At 33.3% G+C, this 12500-nt stretch overlaps 1 protein-coding gene across 3 annotated transcripts in view; it reads left to right on the top strand.

Annotated features, from left to right (window-relative positions):
• Window positions 1-12500, top strand: part of LOC119573234 (unconventional myosin-IXAa-like) — a 50772-nt gene that overhangs the window by 17457 nt on the left and 20815 nt on the right. For all 3 annotated transcript variants that reach the window (XM_037920361.1, XM_037920362.1, XM_037920363.1), the window contains exons 4-12: window positions 335-429; window positions 774-936; window positions 4882-5017; window positions 5932-6122; window positions 6457-6632; window positions 6787-6987; window positions 7662-7797; window positions 8012-8210; window positions 9027-9111. In XM_037920361.1, the coding sequence (XP_037776289.1) occupies window positions 335-429; window positions 774-936; window positions 4882-5017; window positions 5932-6122; window positions 6457-6632; window positions 6787-6987; window positions 7662-7797; window positions 8012-8210; window positions 9027-9111 (1382 nt within the window). The remainder of the gene's footprint in view (window positions 1-334; window positions 430-773; window positions 937-4881; window positions 5018-5931; window positions 6123-6456; window positions 6633-6786; window positions 6988-7661; window positions 7798-8011; window positions 8211-9026; window positions 9112-12500) is intronic.

The following is a 12500-nucleotide window of genomic DNA, read 5'->3' on the forward strand; positions in this document are numbered from 1 at the left end:
TATAACTTACTGGGTTTTCATTAATACATTTAAACCAATCATGACTGGTGCCCGAGTGCTGAACCATATGTTAGGGTGCATGTGAAAGTTAGCTCCTCAGGGGAAAAATCAGAAATATGAGAAATATAGAATTACTTAACTCCATATCCTTTGGGCTACATCACAAGCAATTTGTAGGTAATGATGCTAAAATGAGACTTAGGCCTATTTTTGAGGGGTTCATCCTATAATGATGAAGATAATTTTTTTTCACATTATTATTGTGTATTTGAATTATGTTTTTAGTGACTTTAATATATATTTATTACTAAGCAGTTCCCTCTCTATTCAACAGGCCTTTGGAAATGCAAAAACTGCCCACAACAATAACTCCAGTCGATTTGGTAAATTTATTCAGGTCACATACAAAGAAAATGGCCTTGTTCAGGGGTTAGTATATATTGTTATTTTATGTGCTCTCTTATATTTATAAGTTATTTATTCATTTTGTAACCATTATTTTTGTTTTTCTTGTAAAATTAATACAACAGTTTTTTGTCACAATGAAGATCATAAAATTAATATAGTGAAAAGGAATGTTACACATTATCATTATCATAATCTGTTTGTCATTCAGTAAGAAGATTATATACCAGTATTATCATTGTGAAAAAAGAAAGTAATATTATTAACATAGAAATTTGTATGCCTTTTTTTTTTTTACTACATGTATTTCTTGTATTATATTTTGATTTACTTTTGTAATGTTTGTTAACCTTCATGTGCACCCCCAGGGCATGTGTGCAGAAGTACTTGCTGGAGAAGTCAAGGATCTGCTCTCAGGCATATAATGAGCGCAGTTATCATGTGTTTTACTACCTTCTGGCGGGGGCGACTCCCCAGGAACGGCATTCTCTCCACCTCCTCAAGCCCCCGGACTATCGCTACCTCAACCAGGTAAGGGTCAGTTGGTTCTAGAGGGAAGGAAATGGGTGGAGGTTTAATTTATATATATATATAATATATACAATATATTGTGTATATTATATGTATTATATATTCTATATATTATGTATATTATATGTATTATGTATATTATATATATTATATATGTTATATATATTATTATATATATATATATATATATATATAATATATATTATTATATATATATTATATATAGTAGTTATATATTTATATTATATATATTTATATATTTATTATATTTATATATGTATTATTATATATATTATATATATATATATATTTTTATAATATATATATATATTAGTATATATATATATATATTATATATAGTTATATATATATATTATAATAGTATTTATAATATTATATATATATATATTATTATATATATATATTATATATATATTATATAATATATATATATATATATATATATATATATATTATATATATATATATATATATATATATATATATATATATATATATATATATATATATATATATATATATATATTATATATATATATATATATATATATAATATATGTATGTACAAGTGTAAAGGAGAAGATTTTTAGGTTTAAGTTTCAAATGTGGATCACAGTCAGTTGTAATCAGCACTTAAGGGCTCATTACACAAGGATAGCGCTTTGTCATTTTCCATTTTACTAAAAAATCCAGTATGTGTTTGCAATTGATATGCAGTTAGTCATTGTATTCAAAAATGACTTTTAACTTTTACTCTGCAAAATCAAGTGTAGGTCTTTCAGATGAATATATGGTTGAATGTTTTCCTTGCTTTTATTGTATTGTTATACCATATATTATAATGATACTGTAAATAGCATTTCTTCAACAATTATTAGTAATGTTAGTTAGAAAAATAACACTGATGCTTATTTATATTCAATATTGATATTTTCATTTAAGTAGATGCATGTTATTAAAGAGCTTCTTGGACTTCCAGTTCTCACATTAATTACCAAAAAGCAGTAGCCTCTTCTGTTGCCAGTCATTGCTGGTGTTGTTGTTCACATAAGGTCCGTTGTTATAGGAATTCGTCAATAAGTGAGAAGAATTGAATTTAGGTTGTAGAAATTAGTGAAATTTTTATTTGTGTGATAACTCTTTAGGAGCTGTATATCCAAGTATTTTAACAGTGCTTTGATTTTAGCTTTTAAACAACAGATATGAAACAGCCTGAGTGTTAGGTTTTGTGTGTTGTAGAATTTCTTTCACAAATGTATACCAGTTTGAATGCTTTTTGTATCTTTTATTATTTGCTCGCTTCCTGCTGTTTAGATTGTTTGGATTCCTAATTAGTAAGTTGAATATAGGTGAGGCCATACTGTATTATATTTTACTTGGATACCACTTGACATATTCCCTTATTTAAGAGTTGCATGTGCAGAGACATGCAGATATATCCATATATATTTATTATTCTTTTATATATATTTATACATATATGTGTATATAAATATACACATACACACTTATGTGTATATATATATTATATACACATATATATGTGTATATATACACATATATGTATATATACATCTATATATACACACACATACACATATGTATATATACGCATATATGTATATGTATATTATATAATATTAATATAATATATTATATATATTATATATATAATTAATATTATATTATATATAAATATATAATATATATATATATATATATAAATATATATATATATATATATAATATATATATATATATATATATATATATAATATATAATATATATTATATATATATATATATTATATATAATAGTAATAATAAAAATATATTTATTATAATTATATATTATAGTATATATTATATTATGTATATATGTATGTATATGTATATGTATATGTATATGTTAGTTGTATATATATATATATATATATATATATATATATATATATATATATATATAATTTTATTAACAAGATTGTCACTGGATGAAAATGAACTGCCTTTGAATTATTGTTGGTTCTTATTTAAGTGTAGTGCACGCAGTAATTTGATTGACTTTATCCAGCAATACTTTCCTGATTTTCGTTTGGTGTAGACTTCCCTTTCGTATGTACATTTGTAATGATAAGTCTGATCAGACCCTTGAATCTGCTCATTGGTATGAGAGGTCCCAAAGGAGCTGGATCGAGAATGTATTGTAATGATACACCCCATATTATATTGGGATACCATACCTTATCCATGTTCATTTATGTGTTTATTTTCATTGTAGAAAGTTAGTTATATATAATGAGGATTTTTACCCCTTTGATATTTGCCAGAGTGTGACTGCAAGATTTCATGATGAACTATCAGAAAAATAACACTAATACCCCTTTGTTTAGATACATTGTGTCATGTAATTATTGTAAATAGTATTAAAAATGCCACTGTTTCAACACAAGGATTGGAAGATGTCAGAATTTCACCATCATGTATGTGTGTTTTTCTTTCTTTTTTTTTTCATTCGTTCTGTTCTCTTCTTGCTAAAGCCTACATCCTCAAAGTTTGGAAGGGGGAAGAAGGACCAGGTTCGTATGCTTGTTAGACCCCTAGGATAGATGGAGCGCTTGTGTCGTTCTTTTATAGTTTTTTTTTCTGTTGCATTGTCTAGAGGATTAAAAAGAAGTTAGCCTTCCTTGTGACCCTTTTGGACATCGGTCGGACGCAAAGTGTTTTAGATGTAGTTCCTGGTTTTGGTAAGATTTAATAGGTGGAGTTTGGGTTATTTTAATTAATTAATTTATTTATTTTTTTGATGTTGGATCGTGTTTTCTTCAGTTCATTTATTCTTTGTTTTTTTAAAATTTCATTTTGTGTTATTTTGACTTTGGTTCATTTATGGTGGATGTTTTTATTTATGCTTATGATTGTATGATTTTTAGTGAATGTGATTCATAATAACAGAGAAATATATATGCATATGTACACACACACACACACACACACACACACACACACACACACACACACACACACACACACACACACACACACACACACACACACACACACACACACACACATTCACACACTCACACATTCACACTCACACTCACACTCACACTCACACTCACACTCACACTCTCACTCTCACTCTCACTCTCACTCTCACTCTCACTCTCACTCTCTCACTCTCTCACTCTCTCACTCTCTCACTCTCTCTCACTCACTCACTCACTCACTCACTCACTCACCACTCACCTCTCACTCTCACTCTCACTCTCCTCTCACTGTCTCATTCTCACTCTCTCACTCTCACTCTCACTCTCACTCTCTCATTCTCTCATCTCACTCTCTCACTCTCACTCTCACTCTCACTCTCACTCACTCTCACTCTCACTCTATCTATCTATCTATCTATCTATCTATCTATCTATCTATCTATCTATCTATCTATCTATCTATCTCTCTAACTTCCTCTCTCTCTCCTTCCCTCCTTCCCAAAGACACACACATGTACATCAGAGTAAAATTCAACTTAGAAATATAAGCAATTAGTATCTGTCTTTATTTCTTTTAGCCAAATTGTATACAAACCACTTGGTGGAATATTAATTTTAAGAATTATATTGTGCACTTTGCTTTCCCACTACTATTTGCATGTAATGAGACTGCAGCTGCATTTATGTGTTGGTACAATGCACAACAGTTGCAGAATACCAGAAGAATGACAAATAGTCTAGTTTTGTGTCTATTTTTATTTTTGTTAAATGATCATCTTAAAAAAAGGAAAATAATAATATTTACAATTTTTATCAATTTACAATATTACTTTTGGTGTAAAAATGTTAATGACAAATAATATATGCTTTTTTGATTTATTCAATGGTTCAAAAATTAATCCTGTGATCCTAACAAGAAATTTGCACATTCCAGAGCAAATGTTATACAATTGAGGGTTGTGAAGAGCAGTTTGAGTTTTTAAGGCTGAAGCAGTCAATGGAAATGGTCGGGTTCACTGCCGACAAGCAGCACAGACTTTTTGCTGTGTTATCAGCGGTCCTTCTTCTAGGTAAGTGTAACTTTGTAGCTCTTGTATTCATAATATTTTGTGTTCAATTCAAGTTCAAGTAATAGACCTTTATGTTTGTGTTTGTGCAAGTCCACATCTTGTTATATTCTGTGCTTAACCCCTTGAATCTGGATGTTTCACTGCCCACACCTGGCCTAAAATACAGGCATTAGGCTTACTTGAGTGGCCACTTTGATAGGTGTGTGGCTGTAGGCTTTGCTCACGCGAACACTTGTATGTGGTGACAAGACTCCATGCCTCTGCTTCGTGATGTTATTTCTTCATTTTCTACATAAGTGTTTTTAGCTTTTTAGCTATTTTCCAATGTCCATATTTGTCATTTGGTTTACTTTATCCAGAGCGTAGTAGGCTGTTTTCCTTGCATAGACTCCATATCATCTCTAGGAACTAGTGTCCCCCCTGGAGCCAGTGCTCTTCCAGTCATGGCTCACAGATGGTACACTCCACACTCATTTATCAATGGAAATAATGTAAAAGCTTCTTCCTAAATGTCAACTGAGTCTAATTACCCTCCAAGAGCTATGAGCACCTGTTGTGAGACATTCCCATCACCCCGGCATTCAGCCAAAATACTCATGACTGCAAGTTTGTGTCACCCTGGCCCACTGCCAAATTTTCCCTTGATGGCATCTTCACGTTACTCTTTTTTTCATGATTTGTTGGTCACATCATCCGGAGTGTAGGGATTAACCTAAGACCTGTGACACACAACTGGTGTAGGCAAGGGTGACTGCAAAATATGGTAATTGTAATAGGGAATTTGTCATATATCAAGATTCCAGAAACAGGACAGAGACATAAAAAGATCAGATGGGTGACTAATGACCCACTCCCCCACAATTATATATAAAAGAATCTTTGTAGCTCCAACATTTTTCATATCTCTGCTACAGGTAACATAGAATTCCAGCCAAAGAAATCCACTTACCACCACGATGAGTCAGTGCTGGTGAGGAACCCGGAATTGGTGAGCACGATCTCAAGTCTCCTTGGGGTGTCTGAAGATACGCTCATGAACGCGCTCACTTCCAAGAAAGCACGGGTCCAGGGAGAGGTTCTAGTCATGCACTATCGCCTGGCAGAAGTAAGGAATTGGTGTTTTGAATGGCGCTAAGAGTGTAATGTGTTGTGACATTGTGTGGTTTGGTTTTCATGTATATATTTCAAGTTGAACAGTACCTTGTTTGGTTTGTAAGTGATGTTAGGTGAATGTGTATTTGGGATGATATTTGTGTGTGAAATATTTGTTTTGGCAGCTACCTTTCCTTAAGAATGGTGTTGTGTGTGTGAATTATTGAAAGTTTTTAAAGTTTTGGTGAATGTACTAATGAAAAAATACAGTATACAGGAATATTGATGTAAAGCTTTCTCAAACACACCATATACATTTATTAATAATTACAATTTTATCCCTACAGGCTATGGCTGCACGGGATGCCTTAGCAAAGTGTCTATATGGGGCATTATTTGACTGGATTGTTCTGCAGGTGAATTACTCTCTCATAACACTCAAAGAATCTGCAAGTGAATATGGAGGAAATTCCATCGGCGTCCTTGACATTTTTGGGTTTGAAGATTTTGGTCATTGCAACAGGTAATTTGGAATGCTTTTAAAGATTGTCACAAGTGAATTTTGTTTTTAGCTATTTTTTCAATAGTTTTATTTTATTGTCATTATTATTATTGTTTTGAGATTAAAACTGTATATTTGTGGAGAGTGATTCAGGTTGACATATTTTATTCATCAGGTTTGAGCAGTTCTGCATAAATTTTGCAAATGAACATCTTCAGCACTACTTCAACCAGCATGTCTTTGAGTACGAGCAGGAGGAGTATCGACGTGAAGGAATTTCTTGGACCAACATTGAGTTTCAGGACAATGTAGACTGTCTGGCACTCATTGAGGGGAAACCCTCTGGTCTTCTATGTATTTTGGATGACCAGTGCAGGTACCTGTAATTTTGTTATTTATTGAAGCTATCTTTGGTAATACCAATCAAATCTTAGAGTTCATAGCTTGGGTGGGGAGGTGATGAACATCAGTACTCTTACTAGATGCAGATTCAATAAAGGTACCACTGCCAGCCATTAGAAGTACCCTGATAAGTGTGCCTATAATGTGTGCAATATCTTAATGAATGATGATTGTATAAAAGTACTTGAATGCTTTCTACTTATAATCTGAACATACAAGGGACAGCCTAAGGGAAAAAAAATTAAGGTTTACACTCTTGTCTTTTTTAATGGTCTAAACAGTAAGCTTTGTGCTACTGTTAAATTCACCCTTTTCCATTTTTCTGCTTTTCCTTCAGCTGACATGTTTATAGAAAATAATGAGTATTAAACCACTTAATAATGTTTTTTGCAAATGCATTCTGACTTTTATTACATGTTGTGTTCTGGTCTTCACATTGATATTTATCTTTATTTAACTAATGACTTTGATCAAGATTTTACGGTACTAGAAAAAAATGAATATGCAAGAAGAAAATGCATATAACAATATGTAGACTTAGTTTTCATAATGGCATTGGAAGGAAATAGTATATGTAAATTATATGTTCTGTAGCATGGACTCATGAAAGGCTCAGATGTCATAAACGATGTTTTTTCTGCCAAACAGCTTCCCTGCCGCAACCAATGAAACATTCCTACAAAAGATCAACACGGTCCACAAAGACAACAAGTATTATGAAATTCCTCAGAAGAGGGAGTTAGCATTTATTATTAAGCATTATGCTGGTAAAGTGAAGTATCAGGTATGTGATTTTTAAAGTGTTTTTGAATTAGAATTTTGCAGATCTTTTGTTAGAATGAGATGTAATTCAGTACTGTGATTATATCCAAATCTTAAGCATAAAATAATTGCTACTAACTTCGTAGTTGTCCCAAAATCTGTTGTTTTAGTAGAGACTATAAATATCTTTTTATATGTACTAAAGCAAATCAAATTCCTTCTACCCTCTATCACAGGTGAGTGATTTTAGGGAGAAGAACTTGGACCTGATGAGGCCAGAACTGATTAGTGTGCTCAAAAACAGTCAGTATAGCATTGTGCGAGAAGTGGCAGGGGCTGACCCAGTTGCCGTGTTCAGGTGGTCGATCCTTAGGGCATTCTTCCGCGCCGTCAGTGCATTCCATGGTGCGGCTATCAAGTACACAAAGCGGAAAGGTAAGGGCTTTTGGGTGTCCAGTGAGGGTGCCTTGAGTTTCTGGCTGTGTATCTTTGATTATGTGTGGCTTGGCTCTTGTTACAGGTGTTTGTAGTTGTGCATGACAAGTAATTATGAATATACAGTAAACCTTCTTTTCATGCAGATTTGTTTTCTGCAATTGAATATCTGTTTTTTCTATCAACAAATCAACAAACAAATAAAAAGACAAACAAACAATGATGTAATATAGTATGTTACTTATTGTTATTATTCTTGCTTATGGACTACCTTGTGAGATGATATGGAGTCTTTGCAAGGAAAACAGTCTATTACCATTTGGATAAAGCAAATCAAATGAAAAATATAGACATTCAGAAATGGCAAAAAAGAGAGAAAATAACATTGCAAAGTGGAGGCACAAGAATGTTCTTGTGCTTCTAGCCCACAAGCTGTGCACTTTTCAGAATGGCTGCTCAAATAAGCCTAATGTCCATATTTTGGGCATGTACTTGACATGAAGGACCCTAATTCAATGAGTTAATGTTACACACTCATAGTTTACATATTTACTACAGTAGTATGTACAGATTTCACACATCTGTGTAGATTTTGGAACATGATACCAGTGTAAAACAAAAGCTTGCTGCATGTTTTGTTCATGTATGGATCTGTATGAATAGGTATGCACATCTCTTTAGTTGTTTATATTTATATATTTTATATATTTATCGAAGTATATATGTAGTATATATGTATATATGTAGTCCTATATGTATTTGCATACATATAGGATCATGTTTCCACAAGTTATTTTATTTACCCTATTATTGCAGGGCATGATGACCAAAGAAAGACACCGAAGCAGAAGATTAACATTGACAACTCAAGGATACTCGCAGCCATCGAAAACACTCAAAAGTAAGTGTGCTTAGAGGTTACTGACAATTTGCTAGGCTCATAATAAGTTTTGTTTGTTTCTCACTCAATCTGTGAAAAGATAAAGGTGCATTTTAATCTTGTTCCTTCATATTAATATCAGTGCTTTTGAGTTGAGATTGAGTAAGAGTCCGAGTCCTTCTTTGGTATTTTGTAATAATTTATGCACTTGGTTAGTATTATTTCAGTATTTATTTAATATTTCAATATATTTGATTTTTTTATATTTGTTATTATATTGTCTGTTTGATAGATATTGTTTATTCAATCACAATATAGATAGATAATAATGTGGCTCTCCTTTTCTTGTGTATAGTTGATGTAAGTTGGGAAAGCATAAAAATGATTTTAAACTGAAGATGGCCCTCCACTTTTAGTACAGAAATATTTTACTTTCATTTGTTTCATTCTTAGGTAAATATAAATATAGGGTTCTGAAAGACTTCAAAATATTTCACTTATCCATATAGACTATAAAATAGCCTTTCTAATTTGAAAGGGAAATCACAAATGCAACATATCCTAAAATATACATAGGTTAAATACCATTAGAGAAGTATATTTAGTTTTACATTTACTGACTATGGTTGGAAGGTAATACATTTTAAAATATATATATGAATAAACAGGTTGCTCAGCCTCTGAATTACAAATATGTTCATATTACGTTGACCATTATTTTAACCCCTTGCTGCCAGAAAAACTTAATGTGAAATGTCTCTACATATAGATGGCTCCACAAGTGCTTAGCCACCAAGTAATCAATTTGATTTCACCTTTCCTTGAGTTTTCAGGAAAAATGTTCTATTTGTTTTTACTGATGCTATCAATGAATGATGTTATTAATATTATAAGACATTATTAACATTATTAATATTACCAATGTTAATAATAGCAGCATGAGATAAAAAAAATATTTCCAAATATTAAAGAAAAGAATAAACAGGTGAGATACGTAGTGCTTGTAATTGGCTCACTGGTGACTAAGTACTTGTAGAACTCAATGTATAAAGATAATTAATAAATTAAACTCACAGTAGGCAATGCATGTTCATACATGCCATCCCTGGTGACATGAGGTTAATTTAACATTCTTAATAATTTTTAAAAGGTGGAACCTGTTCTTGGGAAAAATAATGAATTTTAACATTAACTAAAATCTGGAAAAAAGTAGTTGCAACTAAAGGTCAAGACAGTGCCAGAAACATAGCCTTATTTTCCTGTGCAATGTTGTCATTGAATTACCTAAGTTAATCATTCTCTTGAATATTGGCATGTTCCCAGAGCACCGTTGAATTTGAGAGTGTGTGCTGCTATACCTTGGTTGTTTCCAAGGCATTTATTTATCATGGAATGTTGGATACACAAATGTGTAGATCCCATGCTCCCTCCCTGCAATTTTTATACCTTGTGGACAGGTCTGTTTGTTAGTGACATACCCATTCCAATGGTTGAATTTATTGGTGTTGTACACCATTTCAATCCTTATGGTTAGGTGTAATGTTTTATGCAAGTGCATAAGCTTGTTTACATGTATGCTGGTCACTATTCATATCAGAAACACTAAAAGTACAGACGCACATATGCACACACATACAAAATCAAGTATATCCATACAAACATATGTATGTGTATATGTACATTCTCTTGTACATGACCTGAATGTATTTTCAATACCAGCTGGTGTTCCTTTTATACATACAGGTATTCATCCTATTAATACATCATGGTCTTCAAGAACACTGATAACTAGAATCACAATCTAACCTATTTGGGGTAAGAATTACAATCCATTTTATTTCACCATCCACTAAATGAATGCTCCACCTCTGAAACTCATAGTGCTTAACATTGTTTGGCATGTAGTGAGAACTATTTTACCAGAAAATACTCCAGTTTTGAAAAGGACTTTTTATGCATTTTAGGTTTCAACTGTAATTTCATGTGATATTTTACAAGTCATGGACTGAGTGAGAGTGAGAGTGAGAGTGAGAGTGAGAGTGAGAGTGAGAGTGAGAGTGAGAGTGAGAGTGCATGTGATATTTTACAAGTCATGGACTGTGAGTGAGAGTGAGAGTGAGAGTGAGAGTGAGAGTGGGAGTTAGGGAATAAGAGAGTGAATTTTGATGAATTCAAGTTTACATGCATATATTTGTGTGTGAACATACATATATAATTGTACATAGATACGTGTATATACACAAATATGTAGTTGCAAACCAACATTCCTTCTTGCATTTTTCGTGTGTGTGTGTGTGTGTGTGTGTGTGTGTGTGTGTGTGTCTGTCTGTCTGTCTGTCTGTGTGTGTGTGCACGTGGGTGTGTGTGTGTATACATGTGTGTGTGTGTGTGTATACATGTGTGTGTGTGTGCACATGGATGTGTGTGTGTATGTGTGCATATGCATTGTGTGTGTGCATATGTGTGTGTGTATGTGCATGCATGCATGCGTGCGTGTCTCTCTCTCTCTGTATGAGTGTGCTTGTGTGTGCACGTGTGTGCGCATGTATGTGTGTGTGTGCACGTATGTGTGTGTGCATGTATGTGTGTGTGGTCACGTATGTGTGTGTGCACGTGTGTGTGTGTGCATGTATGTGTGTGTGTGCACGTATGTGTGTGTGCACGTATGTGTGCGTGTGTGTGTGTGAATATGTGTGTGTGTGTGTGTGTGTGTGTGTGTGTGTGTGTGTGTGTGTGTGTGTGTGTGTGTGTGTGTGTGTGTGTGTGTGTGTATGTGCAGGTGCGTGCATGTCTCTCTCTCTCTGTATGAGTGTGCTTGTGTGTGTGCACGTGTGTGCGCATGTATGTGTGTGTGCACGTATGTGTGTGTTTGCACGTATGTGTGTGCACGTATGTGTGTGTGCACGTATGTGTGTGCGGTCATGTATGTGTGTGTGCATGTGTGTGTGTGTTTACGTGTGTGTGTGTGCACGTATGTGTGTGTGTGCACGTATGTGTGTGTGTGCACGTATTTGTGTGTGCACGTATGTGTGCGTGCACGTATGTGTGTGTGTGCACGTATGTGTGTGTGTGTGCATGTATGTGTGTGTGCGTGTGCGTGTGCGTGTGCGTGTGCGTGTGCGTGCGTGTGTGCGCGTGTGTGCACATATGCACATATATGCACATGCATACACTTGTGTATAGTTTCCTGGTAAATATACACTTTATATATATATATATATATATATATATATATATATATATATATATAATGATGAAGTTTAGCACAGTAATGTCAACTTAGCTGACCAGTTGCACTTCCTGTAAGCCCTCCCCCTCACCATAAAGGATTGAAATGTGTATATAACTAGAAATGCATCTCCACCTTACCCAGATGTATAATATGACTTAATTCCTTGTTTGTTGATGAC

Source organism: Penaeus monodon, chromosome 5 (genome assembly GCF_015228065.2).
Source record: "Penaeus monodon isolate SGIC_2016 chromosome 5, NSTDA_Pmon_1, whole genome shotgun sequence".
Taxonomy (NCBI): Eukaryota; Metazoa; Arthropoda; class Malacostraca; order Decapoda; family Penaeidae; genus Penaeus; species Penaeus monodon.